This window comes from Saccostrea echinata, unplaced genomic scaffold (genome assembly GCF_033153115.1).
Source record: "Saccostrea echinata isolate AGI-Se365-2 ecotype Australia unplaced genomic scaffold, CSIRO_AGI_Sech_v1 ptg000009l, whole genome shotgun sequence".
NCBI classification, from domain to species: domain Eukaryota; kingdom Metazoa; phylum Mollusca; class Bivalvia; order Ostreida; family Ostreidae; genus Saccostrea; species Saccostrea echinata.
Window position 1 is genome coordinate 26,544,046 of NW_026889758.1, and position 19,837 is coordinate 26,563,882.

General features: G+C 32.0%; 2 protein-coding genes across 2 annotated transcripts; one reads left to right on the forward strand and one right to left on the reverse strand.

Annotated features, from left to right (window-relative positions):
• Positions 1–2,295: 2,295 nt before the first annotated feature.
• Positions 2,296–7,730, reverse strand: LOC133182127 (protein fem-1 homolog C-like). The gene is made up of 2 exons (XM_061316854.1): positions 7,052–7,730; positions 2,296–3,629 (listed from the first exon to the last, which is right to left on the reverse strand). Exons 1-2 carry the CDS (start codon positions 7,593–7,595, stop codon positions 2,305–2,307), a joined length of 1,869 nt encoding a protein of 622 aa, XP_061172838.1. The 5' UTR covers positions 7,596–7,730; the 3' UTR covers positions 2,296–2,304.
• A 3,838-nt stretch (positions 7,731–11,568) lies between these two features.
• Positions 11,569–18,272, forward strand: LOC133182117 (SITS-binding protein-like). The gene is made up of 3 exons (XM_061316843.1): positions 11,569–11,630; positions 12,828–13,014; positions 13,225–18,272. The coding sequence occupies exons 1-3, from the start codon at positions 11,593–11,595 to the stop codon at positions 15,220–15,222; spliced, it is 2,223 nt and encodes a 740-aa protein (XP_061172827.1). The 5' UTR covers positions 11,569–11,592; the 3' UTR covers positions 15,223–18,272.
• Positions 18,273–19,837: the final 1,565 nt, after the last annotated feature.

Genomic DNA, 19,837 nt, shown 5'->3' on the forward strand with positions numbered 1-19,837 from the left:
ATGATAGACATGCTCACACTGAATAAACTCCATGGAATTAAAATTACTTTTCAAATGCTGAAACAGTATATCTATTATACAAGTCTTTGACAGGTTGACTCTACACAATTTTGTCACTGCTTTAAGAAAATCCATATTCTCAGTGAAATTGTCTACAAATGTCTGACTAACACAGCATCACAAATAAATAACGGTACCTTAAACCTATTACATACATTTTGATTTTTCTTCAACAAACAAACTAAAAAATCAAATAAACAGAGGACATTCAAAACCAAAACAAGAGGCCCAGGGGCCACATCGCTCACCTGAGCACTATGGCTAGGAAAAAGCAGAAATCACTTCAATCTTGAAAGGTTGAAAAGTTTAAATATAAAAGTGGTTGGGGGGGGGGGGGGGAGGGGGGTGTCATGAATTGAAAAAATTTGAATCTACATTATCTGAGGATGCTTCCATTTAAATATGACCAATCATGGCTTTGCTGTTCTTGAGTAGAAGATTTTTAAAGATTTAACCTATGTATTCCTATGTAAAACTTTGATCACCCATTGTGGCCCCACCCGACCCCCAGGGGTCATGTTTGAACAAACTTGAATGTACACTATCTAAGAATGCTTCCATATAAATATGACCAATCATGGCTTTGCTATTCTTAACAAATAATTTTTTTTTAAAGATTTTTACTATGTGTTCCAATGTAAAACTTTGATCGCCCATTGTGGCCCCACCCGACCCCCGGGGGTCATGATTCGAACAAATTTGTATGTACACTATCTGAGGATGCTACCATATAAATATGACCAATCATGGCTTTGCTATTCTTAACAAATCGTTTTTTTTTTTTTTTTTTTTAGAATTTTTACTATATGTGTTCCTATGTAAAACTTTGATCGCCCATTGTGGCCCCACCCGACCCCCGGCGGTCATGATTTGTACAAACTTGAATCTACACTACCTGAGGATGCTTTCATGTAAATATGACCAATTATGACTTTGCTGTTCTTGAGAAGAAGATTTTTAAAGATTTTTCCTATATATTCCTATGTAAAACTTTGATCGCCCATTGTGGCCCCACCCTACCCTCGGGGGTCATGACTTGAACAAATTTGAATCTACACTACCTGAGGATGCTTCCAAGTAAATATGACCAATCATGGCTTTGCTGTTCTTGAGAAGAAGATTTTTGAAGATTTTTCCTATATATTCCTATGTAAAACTTTGATCGCCCATTGTGGCCCCACCCGACCCCCGGCGGTCATGATTTGAACAAACTTGAATCTACACTATCTGAGAATGCTACCATATAAATATGACCAATTATGGCTTTGCTGTTCTTGAGAAGAAGATTTTTAAAGATTTTTCCTGTATATTTCCTATGTAAAACTTTGATCGCCCATTGCGGCCCCACCCTACCCCCGGGGGTCACGATTTGAACAAATTTGAATCTACACTACCTGAGGATGCTTCCACATAAGTTTCATGTTTTCAAGCACAGTGGTTATTGAGAAGAAGATCTTTTAATGATGCCATTAATTTTTCACGAATTCTTAATTATCTCCCCTTGGAAGAAGGCGTGGCCCTTTATTTGCACAAACTTGAATCCCCTTTACCCAAGGATACTTTGTGGCAAGTTTGGTTGAAATTGGCCCAATGGTTCTTGAGAAGAAGTCGAAAATGTGAAAAGTTTACAGACGGACAGACGGACTACAGACAAAATGTGATCAGAAAAGCTCACTTGAGCCTTCGGCTCAGGTGAGCTAAAAAGGTGTATTGCTACAGTTCATGCATCCAAATGGAATGATTTTGTATAGTTTTGATTCTAAAATAAAGCACATATTAACAAATGTAAATCAAGAAATCAATTCAAATTTAATCGGTTTTGGGTTTTTTGGTTTTTTAAAAGGTTAAATTTACAAGTTGTTAAAATCCTAGATATGCCGAAAAAAGGATTACCTAAAAATAAATTATTTATACCAAATGTACTCCATATATTGTAATTAAATAGTATTTTAGACCATAATAAGAACATACAGAATGATAAGCATTCTTTCTTTAATATCTCTGTATAATTCTGTGTTTTATCCAAATATATGAAATTTTCTCAAACTTTCAATTTAAGAAGTAAAAAAAGTAATGAATAATATAATTCAAGTCACAACAATTTTCTTACAAAAAATTTAATAGAATAAAGTTTTATTTGGTGTTAGAGATTTATGAGTCTCTTTATTTTCCCTTTTTTACATACAATACTTATATTCCAATAACCATGATAATGGGCAAAAATTTTTGATACCACCATTGTCATCAATGCATAAGAATAAAGGATTCCAGTTTTTGAGGAATATGACCTTTAAATGGGATATTACATTTAACAATCTTACGTGCTGATAAACATTGTAAAGATAAATAATTCAGTGGAGATACAATATCATTTATACTCATTCCTCTAATCAGTTGCATAGCTGTTTTCCTATCTCCGTTGCACATGTCTAAATGACAACCATTCTTCAGCAATGTACGGATCACTTCTGACCGGCAAGGTCGATTAGCTGCAGCCACATGCAGAGGAGAATTTTTATCAACGTCCACAGCATTCACATTAGCACCAACTTCAATAAGAAGCTGAGCAACTTCAGCTGAGGGAAAGGAACAAACAGGATATCGTCCAACATTGGTGGTATCTTTTGAACAGGCCAGATGAAGGGGGGTATAGCCTTTGGTGCCTCGCGGATTCATCTGAACTAGTTTGTAAACAACTTGTTTCAGTTCATGTTCTTCTTCTGGTTTCAAAGACTTCTGAAGACGACACATTAAACACAGAATATGCATTATTATGATAAGGAGTTTGTTGAAGTGACTTAAATCCCGTTCGGGAATAGACATCTTCATCAGGTGATCCTGACCTTGTCCTAATTCCTTGATAGCCCGTAAAAGAACATCCATAATATCACGAAATGCTACAGGATGAGCAGGTCGATTTCTCCACTCAGTCGTCATGAAGGAAAAAAGTTCAGCGAAAGACAAGAAACTGCTCTGAGTCATTGGGCTGAGAGCCTCCAACACATTTTGCTGCATGTCTAAGGCATACATCCATAGCATAATACAGCGATCGAAATTCCCCATGTCTGCATACAGAGCCCCTCGATATCTGATGTAGTACGAGGTGTCTGGATGGGCTGGGCCAAGTATCCTCTCACGTACAAGTAATGCTTGCATTCTCATGTTATCTGGATCTGATGCAAGTTCATCTAGTTGCTCTAATGACACCACTTCTTTAGCATTTTCATATGCAGGAACTTGAGAACCAGATGAAGGTTTGGGCACTGGGGAATGAGGAATTGAAAATCTCTCTTCCATTGCAGATCTCCAGAAACTAATTGCACCCAGCATGTCTCTCTTTTTATCAACATAGGTTGCTCCTAAAAGTTCTAGGGCATCAATTTTTTCTTGCCTATCACAGTCGTGTCTGGTGATGAGGTATTCAACTATTTTTGAATAACCTGCTACACTGGCTGCAAGTAAAGGAGTCATGCCATATGCATCTTTTTCCATCACTGCACTGTATTTGAGCAGCATTTTCATTATATCCAGACTTCCTGATTCAGCACAATCATGCAAGGCTGTGTTGCCTACAAATTTTTTTTTTTTAAAAATCAGTTTCCTTAATTTATAATTAAGATATTAATCAACTTGTCTAACATTTGAAATCATGAGTAAACTAAGATTTTAACCAAAATCATAATTTGTAACTTTTCGTAATACATTTTTGGAACATGTGTATATTAATAATATGATCATTTAACTTTCTGGAAAAGATGGTACATGTAGGCTCTAAAAAATGTCAGTGTTTTAACATTATCTGAACACTGTTCTCTAAACTTACAATCAAGGTTTCTTTGCCCTGACAGTTACACCTTGCCATCGTTTACATTACTGGTAGTGAGAAACCTTACCATCATTTATATTAGGCCAAACAAAAAAATATGTGTGGTTCCGGTTACACCTCCAAAAAAATTAGGGTAGGTAGGTAGGGATTTTTTTTTTTTTTTTTTTTTTTTTTTTAACAAAATGATTTTCTTAATTTTCTAAATAATACCTATTACTGCTTTGCAAATGACATTTAGATGTGGTGTGATAATATACACTGTACTAGTCAATATTGGTAGGGGACACGGTCACACCTACGTGCTAGCTTGCTTTGGATTTAACACTATTAAACACTTGCACTATGTTGTGCAAGGAGGCCATCATTGCTAAAACTTAAACCAGAGCCATTGATGAAAATCGGGGAAAATTCCGGAAAAAATATGAAAATTGCCAAAAAAAAGTTTAGGGTCGGGGTATAAAATAGGGACAGTCGGGTAACCGGAACCAAACCTATTTTTTTATTTGGCCTTACTGGTAGTTTTTTCAGATTAAGGTCAGACGATACGTTCCTCAAATGTCTGTTTTGTATACCTTCGAATTATTTGGAAAATATTCAAAATTTTAATTACCTTCTGATTTCTAAACTGGTTTCTAATTGTCTTTAAAAAATGAAACACCAAAAAAATGTGTTATTGGCTAATTAAGTTTTTTCCAAAGGGATTTTATAGGAAAAACATCCTCTGGTATCTTGCACAAATGCCTGGTAAGGTACCTCAATTTTTTGCGAGTAAACATGTTAAAGTAGCAATACTTCAATGACAAAATCTTAGAAAAAATTATATATTATTGAGGAACGTATCGTCTGTCCTTAAGCAAATATGGGTTTGTTGTAGACATGAAATCATTATACTCATCGGACATCCTTACATCAAAATGACATGTTCTAGGAATAAAATACTATTATGCAAAGTACAAAACAAAACACGCAAGAGACCCCTGTATATTTGAAAGTGTGACAGTTCAAGAAACACATTGTCTTGCGCATCTTGTCACTTTTACAGTTCATTCAACTATAAGGACATTTCTTCTATAGATTCTGAATATTGATCAATTTCAAATAATTGAGAGACTTAAGAGCAACAGTATTAATTCTAAAATTTAAAAAATAAATTGATACCTTTATGGTATAAGGGCTTATTAATGCTCAAACAAATTTTGCTCTCTTTTTTTTTTTGATTTTTGCAGTCAATATGTGTTTGATATTGGACTTGAATTAGTCAACATCCATAATTCAATGAATGTGGATCACAGCTATCACACATGGATTTTTTACTTGTAATATTTCAGTTATCAAAAGTACGTATGATAGGAATTAATTTAACAAATCCAAAAAATGTGCTGGAAATGAAATAATTGATCATAATTAGTAAAATCAAAATTTTTCATGCTGTCATTTTTCTAGTTCCAAATACCCTAACAAACAATAGAAATATTTAATTTCTTTCTTTTTCTTGTAGACAACATTCACATTCTTAAGGTCAGATGAAACGTTCCTCAATAATATATAATTTTTCCCAATACTTTGTCATTGAAGTATTTCTACTTTAACAAGTTTCCTCACAAAAAATTGAGGTACCTCAACAGGCATTTGTGGAAGGTGATGATGATGGTGTTTCCTATATAATCCTTTTGGAAATGACTTGAATTGCTTATATCACAATTTTTTAGTCTTTATTTAAAAGCTATTTCAAAAACAGTTTAGAAATAGCAAGATAACAATAATATTAAATAATTTTGGTAAATTTCAGAGAGACACAAAAGCAGATATTTGAGGCACGTGTTGTCTGACCTTAAGAGCTATCTCTCTCTGTCAGCGTAATGATCATTTTTCTCACTATATCTTTTCTATCTTACCTATAGATATTTTAAACCTTCAAACACATTCAATTTTGTAGTGTTCCTGTATTGCCATAGTATGGGTCATCAAAGATAACATAATGAACACATACTTTCAGACTTGATTTGTAAGATACTGACCCATTAAGTTCATAATATTATGGAAAGAAAAAAGTTGGTTATGCCCATTGACCCCCCATTGACCCCGCAAAGAGAAAAAAGTTGTGTAAATAAAAAAGTTGTTACCGGTAATTCCAGATTTTGTTGTTTTCTAACTCTCTGTATCCAATGAAGATATAAAAAATTGTTTGAATTTATTTCAACTATCAGTGTTTTTCATGATCCAAATTCACAGCTGAACGGAAGTAGTTTTCCCTAGAAAATAAGGTCATTTTCTCCAAAAATGAACTTTAATTTTCCTAATTGTTAAATTCCTTCTTGAAATGGATGAAAAAGACTATTTTCAAAAATAAAATATGAGTAAAAAAACATAAACTACAATAATAGTTTTATGCAGGTCAATCACTGTTCAGGGCAGATATTTTCAATTTTGCTTCCCTAAATTAAAATTTCTTCTGGAGGTATAAAATATAATAAGACTACATCTGAATCTCAAGGTACAGATATATGCGATGTGTGCCAAAAGTGAAAATAATTTAATTTTTTTTTCTATATATTTCATTGAAAACAACATTTTGTAAAATCACTGGAATGACATTATTCTCTTGACAGATTTGATTACAATTCGATTATCCAAGAAATCGTTATGTTTGATAAAAAAATAGTTTTTATCTGATCAGGATTGATATTTCAAAAATATCATGAATATTGTAATTTAAGTGTGACATGAAAATTTAAGTCATACACGCACATTGAATTATATAGTCAACATTGATCTTGAATTTTAGAACTGATGTAAATGATGAACTATCTTTTTCTTAAAACTAAATATGTAATGATCTTTTAGAAAAAGATTACTACACATTTTCTGGTTTAAGTACTGAAATAAATAATAAAATTGGACAAAAATTTGCCATTTACCAGAGATCTAACGATATGTAGTTTTCAATAAAATATATAGAGAAAAAATAAAATTATCTTCACTTTTGGCACAGCTCTGGTACCCAGACTACTCAGTCAAACAAACCAGATTTTTCAACCAAATAATGCCTGAATACATTACCTGCACCCTTGATTCATTTGGAACTAGTCAAATGATTAACGTTAGTAGTTGAATTATGTTAACATGGTTAAATTACTTAAATATTTATTTTTGAACTTATCCCACCTTTAACACTCTTTCTGTTAACATCAGCACCAAGTTCTAGCAGATATTTTGCAATCTCTTTATGTCCCTTATAGCAGGATATCATTAAACATGTATGACCATGTCTGTTTGCTATTTCTATGTCTGCTTTATGTTCAACTAAAAACTTGACTATTTCAATATGTCCATCAAAACAGGCTGCTCTTAGAGGTGTGGAATTTGTAAAAGTTGTTTTGTTGACTCCTGATCCTCTATCGACTAGATATTTCACGATTGGAGTGTGACCTGCAGCAGCAGCACACCACAGTGGTGGTGCCCCCTCAATTGTTTCTCCGTCAAAGGTCACACATCCCACTTGTTCCAGGTCGGCTTTACACAAGTCCAGCAGATACTTGACGACATCAAGGTGCCCGTTACGACACGCCATGATAAGAGGGGTGGCTCCATTTGTTTTGGCATGCACTAGTTTGACGACTTCGTCTTTAGACTTGTGGTCCAAAAAGATTTTTAAACGGTTTATTTTGCCGTCTCGTGCGGCATTGTAAACGACATTGCGATATTCCATCACCTTCAGCTGAGTTTATTTATGGTTGGTTCTTTCACAAGACAGAGAGGGTCCCTTACTCGTCGAAATGATGGGACAGGGAATGGTATGGTTCTTCTGGTGTCATTTTGTTGGACAAATATGGCGACGACAGGAACTGAAAGAGGTCGCTTTGGTTTTTCGAAGGGGGAAAACTCGCGCTCGTTCAACAGAAGGGCGGATTTAATTTTTTTTTAAATACCAAACACATTCATGATTCATTGATAAAGTATCTTTCTGTAATTGGTTATCCTGTCCTAAAACAAAATAATATCCTGTCCTAAAACAAATAAAAAAAATAAAAGTAATAATAATAAAAAACATAAACAATGACAAGCAAGGCTAAAAAAAATAATAATAATAATAAAAAAAAATTAAAAAAAAAAATAAAAAAATAAATAAATAAATAAATAAAACGATAGAATTTAGATAGATTTATATAGGAACTAATTTATAAAGGTATAACAAAAACTTTTTATCAATGAAAAAAAGGTGAATTAAAGAAAAAAATCATTCAAAACTATAGAAAATTTGGAAAAAGCTAACAGACAAAAGTTCACAACCAAATTATGCACAGAGTAATTAAAATTAAAACAAAATAAAAAAAAAAGAAGAAGTTATATTTATAAGTCAATGGTCCATTTTTGTCTACAGAGAGTTTTGTGGGAAAATTACAAAATTTATCATTCTTTGTTTTATGCAATACATGTGTATAACAGTATATTTTTAGTGCTAAAGTTTTTGAAAGAGACGACGAGTTTTTTAGGGAAAATTTTTATAAAGTTATGGCGTCCTTTTTACCATTGTTATGTAAAAAAAATTGATGTTGACTGATAAATGTACAAAACGTAATTATAAGGGTACTGACATGACGAATTTAAAGCCTATGTACAGTGCTTCTTTTCAAAATGGAATACAAAAATATCTTTGAGAAATGGAGTCGAACGATATTTTATAAGTGTGTTTTTTAAAAGGAATATCTTTAACTCTGCTGTCTAGTGATTACAGTTTAAATTTAGAATTTTGCATAGAACACTACCTGTAAAAAAAGAAAATAATATTTGTACGTTCTGCAACAATGAATGTGAAATTATTAATTCTGCATGTACTTTTCATGTGCAAAGATATTGTATTGCACATATATGTTCAAAGATAAATTGTATTGCACATGCATATTTGGAATGATCTCAGTATAAAACTACATCAAAACGTGAAGGTTTTAATGTTCAAAATGTAATTTTTGGAGATTTTTTACTTCTGAATTCAAACCTAAGTCATAAACTTTATAATCGTATATGCTAAACAGTATTTTTTCCACTACATTTAAAAAGTTATACATGTAAAATACCAAATATACATGGACTTCCGGTAATAGGTTATTTGGAAATGTTTTATATCGATATATATGTATCATGTTGAAAAATACATAGCTGTTGAAATTTTTATTGCTGATAAATTTGAGTCTGTATGGGCACACTGGAAAAAATATCTTGAAAATGTACTTATCTAAAAATAAGATGCATGTTAAGAAACGAAGACTGCATACACTTTTTCTCTACATCGAGTGTAAAAATATTGACTATTGACTATGTTAGCATGAGTAAAGAGCGCAAGCTGTTGTGTCTGAAAAGTATCTGGTCAATATATTTATAGTCTAGTATGTATCAAGAGCACAGAAATAAAGTATTATAAAAATAAGATGTGTTTGTGAAACACTAATGCCCCCGTATGGTAGATCAGGGCAAAGGTTAAAGATTCTCAAATGCAAGTCAAACTCCAAGGTCAAGATCAAGAGATCAAAAGTCTTGGTACCCAAAGAAAGGTCCTTTAGGATGAGAACTTAAATCCCAAGGTCCCGTTTCATGGTAGGCGTTGGCATGATAAAGGACCCTCACTGCTCAATGGCCCTGAGTGCCAAGTAGGGGTCTAAATTTTAAGCCCTTAACGGACATACACTGACGTCTCTATATGAGTAAAAAATTCTCGATTTTGGACGTTAAACAACATACTATGAATCAATTGCCTGAACATTACTATGGTGCGTGATATATAACGTACGTTATATAAGGTGCATGATGTATACAACTGAACTAATGCATTTTATATGATTTTTTTTATATTTTACCCTAGTTTACATATTTGTGTGCAGTGTGTTCATAAATAGGGTATGATTTTGTACCTATCTGTATATTACATGTATGTTCTATGCATAGTAGGCCCGTAGGAAGCATTTTCAGTTGTTTTTGTTGTTGTTGTTGTTGTTTTTTTTTTTTTTTTTTTTGAGGAGTGGTGGTTGGGGGGGGGGGGGCAAATATTTTCAGTTTATGGGAGAACTAGTTACCAAAATTTCTTTGACAAGTGAAAAAGAAGTCGTCTGGCGTTATTATTGAGGGGAGGGGGGCACAAACATAAAGTAACTACGAGTATATATAGGATACTACATATGTATATATCGGCAAAATTATTGGGGGGAGGGGGGAGCTGGCACGTCAAATATCAAAATCGTTAAATTTATTATCGTCATATATTTCAGACTATCATACGACGTGGGTCTCTATAGATCCAGAATTAATTTAAAAATATTTTACATGCATATAATTATATCTCCGCGGTGCATCAATTTATTTTCATTTACACATGCATGTGTCTTTGTACAGGAAGAAAAGTTAAGCATCACTGACTTCAAAACACATTAATTAAAAGAACCGATTGAAATTATTATACTAAAGATTACAGATGCGTGATCTGTGTAGCTTAGTGTGTAAATATACTGATATCTACTTCATTTTAACAGCTATGAGAGAGTATTATTTTAAAAAACTAATTTTTTTTTATCTTCCTTCAATCTCTAACCGTAGAATGCTTGACTTCTATACATTGTATTCCATGTTTGTCTGGTTATGAATACTTTGGGGGTTCAGTTATCTGATTTTTCTTAAGTATCCCCCCGGGGAATGACCAACATAATCAAATTCCGGAACTATAATCCCCTTTACCCTTGCTTTCCCCATAGTTCTCGTTACTTTATACTGTGTCAAGTTCATGATTGAAGTTATTGCCTAGTAGACGTATGCCAGGAGTATATACATGGTCTGCTTTTGCAGGGTCCATTCAATTTCATTGTTTTGGGGCCTACATACATAAATGATAGAAACAGACCAGAAACTCATGCCAGTACGAAAATGTCGATTTTCTGTTTGCCTTTGTTTGCCATAAAATGTTTGCAGAGGAACCAGACAATAAGGTGAAAAGTGTGCGCTTTACTAGGTAAGACCGGTCAACAATCGATTCGAGGTTTATAACAATGTTTGATACAGTATTATTATTGAGATTAATTATATCATATGATATAATCGGATTGGAATTTAAGAGTTTTGTTTACTGTATATTTCATTTTTTGATAAGTGGCATATCGCTGCATGTTTTTGTTCATCTTAGAAAAAAGTATGATTACAGTCATAATATTTTCCGGTCTTTCTTTCAAAGAAAAATATTTTAAGAGGAATTTTATAAGAGTTGACTTCTTTTTAATTCATATCCTTATGTGCAATATATCTGGATATAGGACCGACGCTTCATGATGAATCTCTGGTTGATTAGCATTCTATAACTAGTTTTTGGGTGTTTGTTTGTTTTCGACTGGAATTTAACGATCTTATTCAAATTATGTCACAGCGACATAATAAAATAAATGATGAACATGAATTAAGAATACGTATACGTACTTAACTTGAATTTAGATTGGGAATATACCTGGGCCCACCCCAACCCCAACAAGTGCACCTGAACCCCCCCAAATTAAAATTGATAATTTAAATTTCATTCTCCCTTCCTCCGTCAGATTTCATTCAATGAAATATATATTACCAGATAAAACATGTAAAACACAGGCTAATCCTTAGATCCGTGCCCTGATCTTGATCTAAGTCTTACAATTTCCAAGCGTCTAATCGACCTAGAATCATTAACATTATGGACGATGGGATCAAGGACCGAAAACACCACAGTTAATTTATGGTATCTTACAGCTTTATATCAGCGTTTAATCAATTGAAATTAAAAGGACTAAATCGTAGTATGTAGTCTAGGCTTTTGAAAGCCCAAAACCTTGCTAATTTAATTGTTTTCAATTTGTGCTTTGTTTAGGTGTTGAAACATCAAACATTTGTGTACATGCGGAATAGATGAAATATAAGTGTTAATGATTTTTTATGACGCTGTTTGTGCATTTGGCGTAGGGATGTGAATAATTAGAATGATGACACTAAGCTAAAATGACGGCATTTTATCCATCATATCCGAGAAAAGGCAAAACATTGAACTGTAGAACTTGTTGAAGAAGGGAAAAACTAAGGTCCTATGAATAATTAATGCAGCTCGTGTTCTATTGATTTTTTGTGTTAAAGCACAGTTTATCAATTAATGTTGTAGATAGAATAGACATAGATGTGTTGAATTAATGGAAGAGAATATTAGGAAATTAGTGCCCAAGAATCACCATGATCACTGGTTTCTTTGATGTCTATTCTCTTGAGAAGTGAACAAGCTTTCACCTACATTTACATGGGTGTAGGTGAAAGATTGTCCTTTTTTTCTAAAGAGAATCCTTAGATATCATGCATGATATTGTCTGGTGTTTAGGAGGATTAACAGTGTTAATACAAGAAAGAAAAAAAAAAAAACAGGTACTGTTGTGAAAATAGTTGTTAATTTTCAAAAGAGAAAAAATATGTTTCAAATTTCTACTGGTTATCTTTTAGAATTTTTGGCAAATGGGCATTAGGAACTAAATTGCATTGTTATCATGATGCGATAAATGTGATTTATAATAATCATTTTAATACTATATATCCTACTATGTTTCCTGTTAAATAAATATAAATTGATTCCTTACAAAATCAATAAACCATATACCGGTAAACAAGGAAAAAAGATAGGTACATGTTTTTACCCCCCCCCCCCCCAATAAAAAAAAACTATATAAAAAAGCCTGAAAAACATAGATTTGTGTGAAGAATGTGCTGGAATACCCTAGTTGATTACTTAAAAACTCTAAAATGCCAGAAAGACAGATATTTTTAAAGAGGGTGCTAGTGTACCCAAATGAATCACAAGTCTTTCAGTTCATGTTAAAGTATGTATGTACATTGAAAGTCTATTTACAAAGATTGATATATATTGATTGTCATTCATCTGTTTCATCTGCTTTTGTAGTGAGCATGAAAACGACAAACTTTTAACAGTTGGAAATGATGATAACTTGAACAAGAAAAAGTATGTGAGTACAAAGGGAGAGGGAAGCCTTCACTCACTGAAAACTACACCAGGAGGAGTTGAGGGAAGAAGCAATACATTAAATTCTCACAGTCCAAGTTCTAAATCGACAGAAGTTAAGGCAGAGGTAAACAAATATGTGTAACAGTTTTCATTAGCAATGTCTTTACCATTTTGCCTCTGTACAGAGTGTGTTCAAACTTTTATTTTTCCCAGGTAGATGTACCGTATATGATCATTTTGCCTCTGTACAGAGTGTGTTCAAACTTTTATTTTTCCCAGGTAGATGTACCGTATATGATCATTAACTTTTGTACTTTTCTTAATATTTTACCAGGACAGCAATATGAAGATACCAAACTGGAGGAAGAAAGTGTTGAAGGTTACAGTAACCATAATGTTCTTTGTAATGGCAATAGGTGTCATTGTAATCTGGACGCTACATGAAGGTGGAGGTGAAATCTTAAAAGAAGATGGTGTATTCACGTTTGATATTGATGAACGTGAACTTTTTATCAACCTTAAACAGAATGAAAATGCTTTAAAGCTAAAACTTGGTGGAGATGATTTTAAAACACTGGCCAAAGAAACATCAGTGAGTGACCAATGCAAGGACCCTACTAACAAGTATTGTTATGTTCTTAAAGATGGAACAGCTGTATATCTGAGGTCATCTCAGATGAATGGAGTTCAATGTTATCAGGTCAGCTGGAAAAACTTGACCTCCTTTTTACCAGAGGATTGTTTTGAGTTAAATCATGGACACTGGTATGGTCTTGTGAATAAACAAAACCCATCTGGAAACACATGGCCAATACAGAATTTGCAAATTTCTAAACAAACCATACTTGCTGGCTACAATAAGGACCTAGGTGATATTTATGAATATTACTGGCTGTCAAGTACTGGAACAACATTCTATATTGTTGATGACTTTGCAGTACAGATATCATTCAACCATTCCAACAGCAATAAATTTTGTGTATCTCCTGTTTCCCGTGAAAACTTAAACTCACTTGAATATGCAGTATGCCAAGGGACATCCATCAAAATAGCTCACATTGGAACATCAAAGAAGTTTGGCCTACAACCTGCTATTTCATTCAATAGTACAGATCTAGGATGGATGTTTGAGTATGTTTGGGATACACAGACCCTTGGAGTAGAAGACAGGAGTAACTTAGTTAACTTTATCCTGAATAATGTTTCCAGCAATAATCTTAATTGTGGTTTGTTAGAAATTCCTTTGAGCTGGGAAGAACATTTTGGAGATTTCAGATTAAGTATAAACCTCTCTCAGTCTGTATTTCAAGAACTAATGGATTTGAAATGTAACATGATATATAAAGTTTTTCCTGTTTCATCATTTGAATCTTCAAATTTCATATCTGGAATAAGATCGAAAATGTTTGCTATAAACTCATTCAGCAGTGCAACATATTTATTGGACTATAGAAATAAGCAATGTGCGGTGTGGGATTTAGGGAAACAACATGTTCAAACATTTATATTGAAAGAGTTGAATGAAATTGCGAACAATTTTCATGTTAAAAAGTTTGATTTGCAAAGTATCCCATCAGTGGATGGGTTAGATGGACATTGGCCTAGCAGAAGTAAGGAGTTTTACAAGTATTGGCTACACTTATTAAATAACATGACTGGATTGAATTTCCAAGAAGAAACCTTCAGAACACAGAGCATACCCTCTGCAGTTGAAATCCTTTTCAAGCAACATTCAAATGAGAAAAATGCATCCCAAACTTGTATGACAAACAGTATTCCTAATTTACTTACTCTGTCCTTGTTTGGGTATCCTTTACTTATTTCAGCCCTTGACCTGTCTGAGCATAACCCTATAGATCCTGATATACTACTAAGATGGTTACAGGTTTCTGCATTTATCCCTGCAATAAAAGTCCCAATGGCAGCTTTAATGCAAAATACAAATTTACTTTCTTATGCAAACAAGGACATTCTGGATCTGCATAACTCAATATATAAGAAAATGGATTTTCTCAATTATTTGGAAGGATCTGATGAGCCTTTTATAAGGCCACTTTGGTGGTTAGATCCAGACGATTCTGAAGCCCTGACCATTTCTGATCAGTTCTTAGTTGGAGATAAATACCTGGTAGCCCCCCTTTTCTGCTCAGGTCAAAGATCTAGGGACATTTATTTGCCTAAGACTGCTGACAGAAGTGTATGGCAGTATATTTTTAGAAATGGAACTATCAGAAATTTTGCAGCGGGTGGGTGGTTACGTCAGTTTCGTGTTTCATTGTTTAATATTCCATACTTTACTAGAAAAGTTGTGCTTCCCATTTCAGATGATTAGTTGTAAGGGCATTGCCTGTTATATATGTGTACTTATAGCAATTACTATTACTCAACAATTTGTTATTGATTCAATTAACAATTTTAGAAGATGGATGCTGAATTGTGAAGCAAAATCTGGTCAATGAATTAATGTCTAATTGGTCTGATTCGACAATTGTACTTCGCATTTGGCTCTGTTTTGGATGACATATTCATGGTAGAATATTCAAATTTACACATGTAGATTAGGATGGGATGTTGTAAAGTTGGACTTGTCCTTGGCATAAGTAAAATAAAAAATAGCATCTTTATTGAGGATGATCAATTTTGATCAATTTCTTCCAACATCAGACAAGTAAAATTCTGATAAGATTTTTTGAGTTGACTCTGACTTTTCATCTTGAAAATGTTTTAATATCTGTGGACAGGGACCCATTCTCAGTCTGATTGTCATTTTTTATCATCACTTATATAAAATGAAGTATGGCTGTTTTAAATGTTAACATAGGGGTTGGGCTTGACCTTTGATCTTGAGATTGGTAAATTAATTAAAATATGTTTTATCTGCTGAGGGTGTCCTACTGTGAATAAATCTTCTGACTTTACTGCAGAGTGAATCAGAACAAGGTTACATGTACTAGTATTTAGATACTGTCATTGGGGTTGGCCTTGACATCATACCTCATTATTGGCTAAAACATTTATCTCTATTGTGGATGACATATTCAAGTTATCATCTTTTAATTTAGCATTGAGTAAACATCTTTACAGTACTGTCATTGGATATGACCTTTATCTTTGTCTTTGGAATTCATGAATGATTTAGGCATTAATCTCTGTTTTAGGTAACCAATCAACCCGTTTTCTACAAATTTTATGCAGGTTGTATAGATACATAAGGATGAAATATTTTGATTACTTAGTTATATTTTGATAAGACCTTAATTTTGGTACACTATATTTGATTTGTGGGGTCATGCTTCTGTTTCAATGCAAAGGTCATGATAAATTAGATATATACGGGTATCACGGCTTTTCAGTGCTTTGAATGATTGAATCCAATTTGAAACAACCTTTATCATTCAGTGAACTTCTTGAACAAAACTAGTGATACATGAAATGTCAATATGTTTGAAATCTCAGTTTGTAAATGAACTATTATAAAACCATTTAATGTTAATAGATTTATATATAGACACTTAACAAGCAGATTATACCTTGATTTAGAATTAATGGAAATTTATGTATTGTGAGTTGTTTAGTGTTCTTTCGTTGTTCTTCGTCTATGAATCATAGATAAGTTTTTTTTTTGAAATATTGTTTATTATTTACAATGTAACAATGTGCAGATTCTTTTCTTGATGAAACTCAGTGGTATGTTGATAGTAATACATTTTGTTGTATGTCTAGGAATAAGAATCTTTGTCAACTAGATCTAAATGGAGTCTGAACTAGTTAATATACACTTTACATGTTTTATGATCTCAAATGTACATGAATATGTTGGTGTTTACTTTACCATTCCTTTGTCCAGTGTCCTGATTTTCATATTCCAGTTCCACCTTTACTTTATGTCAATGTGAAAATTTAGTATTTGTGTTACAGATACAATTTGAGAATCATTTTACATAAATTATCTGTATGCTCAAAGTTTTGTGGTTGTTCACACCAATATTAATTAGTAAACAGTTTTAGACCCCTGACATCTATTTTTAAGATGAGATGGCCAGCTACAGTACCAAAAGAGGGGAGGGGGTACTCTATGAATAATATTTTTAATACATAATACATGTACTATGTCTTATAGTAGTAAATTTTAAAAAGATCTGAAATATTGAAGGGGAATATTAAAAAAAAATGGTTATAATTTTCTAATTTAATATCATCCTTTTTAAATTTCATGCAGGAAATATATTGAGATTGTAATATTCATCATACACTGTAGTTAAGGATATACACATAATGTAGTTTTTAATTTTATTTTCTTATTTCCCATATAAATGAAGGGGTCAAATAATTGAAGGACTTTAATTTGTATGAATTTTATAATGCCTTATGTTGTACACCTTTTCCAAAACAATTTTGAGAAAATAACAGCTAAAACTTTGGTTGGTTATTTTTCTCATGATTTTCATCATTTGATATTTATTCAAAACTCCTGGTAATGTTTGCTTATATATTGTTTAGGAACATCTGATGCTAACTGTGATTTTGAATTAAAAATATCTGGAAAAATTAACAATGGGTAAGGTATGTTGCATATGACCTTGTATTTTTTTTATGAATTTATTGAAATACACAAGGCCAGAGTTTCTAAGACTAGCCCTATCGCGACAGGATTTGTTACAAACAGTTAGAATCATGTTATATTTTGTCAATTCAACACATACTTTTTTTGTCTTTGTTTGGGGGGAGGAAGCTGGTGATTTTTTAGATGATTACTTTGACAAGGATCAGGAATCAAAATCAGAATAACTGCCAAAAAAAGAATATGTCTTCATTAAAAAAGGAAGAAAAGTATACCCCTAAAGCAGAGCTCCTGCAGGTAATTCATGTATTAATATGAAGAATATATATTACTCAATTATAGTACATGGTGTATTTGTAAGTACTAGTGTTCTGTGTTTTAAAAGTTTCTGAACGTTTAGTTAAAGGATACATTATAAAGCTAATGGTACAAATAATAGATATCTTTATCAAAATGTGATTTTTGTTCATAGCATAATTTTCTTTTGGTGCTTTCATTTTAATAATTCCATTATATTGTGCAATGTTAAAAATACAGAATCATGAACTGTTTTGCATTGTGTATGCAGTGCCATGCCTGTATTAACTTTTTAATTTAATATTTCTCATGGTTCTCCCCTTCAGTGATATAATGTTTTTTTTTATGGTTAAACTTGTACATGTATTACTTTTTGCATGTGATATTAAGTGTTGGTTTTTTTTTTGTATTACAAAAATGTATATAGTTGTTCAGCAAAAATGTATGTACATGTATATGTTAACACATGTAAAAAAAAAAAAATCTGTAAATTCAAATAACTTATATATTTTCTTTTTGTTTTTTAGCTGTATTACATAAAATGATTTGTGTAGAATATATCATTAAAAAAATATCTTATTCATCATAATTAGATATACAAAAAAAAAAAGCAGAATTATCAATTGTGCTCAACCATTTTTGATTTGACTGCTGTTTCTTGATTTATTTTTATTTTTTTTTGGTCAACATAAGAGTTAATCTGTGCTACATAAATTTTCTTCACAGATTATGTTTTAACTATATAATCTTGGTTATGGCCAATTGGATGAAATGAATTTAAAATTTGTTGTAGACCTGCTGAAAGGTGTATAATAGTGTACCACTGGCACTCATTTATATTATTCATTTTGTTTAAAGTTTATCCCAGTAATTCAGTGCAATTTCAATGCATGTAAATGTAGTTTGTTTTATTATAATTTATACACACCTATTTAAACCTTTCATTAAAAAAAGTCTGTTTACAAGGAATGGATGTTTAGCATGAAATGATACTTAAAATATTATTTTAAAAATTGTTTCACATTTTTCTTCTGTTTTGGTTGTGTATTGTTAATATTTTACTTTCCACAATAAAAGATGTGCAAACAATGCCTTGCTCCATTTAGAGTCAGCTGAGGTGGCAAAGTCAGTACGAAATAAAAGTTCACTGGTCGATAAACCAGGTGAGATCCTTGAATTGACAAGGTGTAACTGTCCTGTCTGTAAACAGAATGATACTCTTACATTGTTTTTGTTTTATTTTTAACTGCATTGCCAGGATTACAAATACAAATAATCCGTGAAATTTGTCAAAAAATGCATTTTTATCTATGAAATCATGCAATAACGGAAGCCCATTTAGGACCTAGAAAAAATGATTTTGAATTCGATAAAACGAATTATCGAATTTGTTATAACGAATTGAATTTGATTTAACAATTCTTTGAATTCGCTATAATGAATTAAATCTGTTATAACAAATTTGTTGAATTCGTTATAACAAATTCAAGAAATTGTAATAACAAATTATTTCGTTATAATGAATTCTAAAACTTGTTATAACGAATTGAATTCGTTTAAACGAATTCTTTAATTTGTTATAACGAATTAAATTCTTTAAAACGAATTCGACAAGTCGTTATATCGAATTCATTTATATTTTTCTACAAGCCCTAATGTTGAATTTGATAAAACGAATTTAATTCGTTATAACAGTTTAAGAATTTGTTTAAGCAAATTTAATTTGTTATAACAAATTTTAAAATTCGTTTAAACATATATTTAATTTGCTGTAACAATTTTTGAATTCGTTATAACGAATTCAACAGATTTTTTTTTATAACAGGTTAAATTCTTTTTAACGAATTCAAAGAAATTGTTATAACGAATTAAATTCGTTTAATCAAATTCAACATTAGGGCTTGTAGAAAAATATATATGAATTCGATATAACGATTTGTCGAATTCGTTTAAAGAATTTCTGTTTATCGACTTCGTTTTAAGTATTACTATAGTGATTTTTCTGTGCAGAATCTTTTTTTTAAAGTTGAAAATGAATGCTTAAATAGTAAACTTCGATCCCTATCATAATAATGAATTTTGATCCTGG

Bases quoted from the DNA above. Each gene is read 5' to 3' on its own strand.
- LOC133182127 (XM_061316854.1), bottom strand. From the start codon at position 7,595: ATGGAATATCGCAATGTCGTTTACAATGCCGCACGAGACGGCAAAATA. The intron at 3,630-7,051 runs GTGGGATAAGTT...AAAAATTTGTAG, and splicing joins TAACAGAAAGAGTGTTAAAG to GCAACACAGCCTTGCATGAT.
- LOC133182117 (XM_061316843.1), top strand. From the start codon at position 11,593: ATGGGATCAAGGACCGAAAACACCACAGTTAATTTATG. The intron at 11,631-12,827 runs GTATCTTACAGC...CTGCTTTTGTAG, and splicing joins AACACCACAGTTAATTTATG to TGAGCATGAAAACGACAAAC. The intron at 13,015-13,224 runs GTAAACAAATAT...ATATTTTACCAG, and splicing joins CGACAGAAGTTAAGGCAGAG to GACAGCAATATGAAGATACC.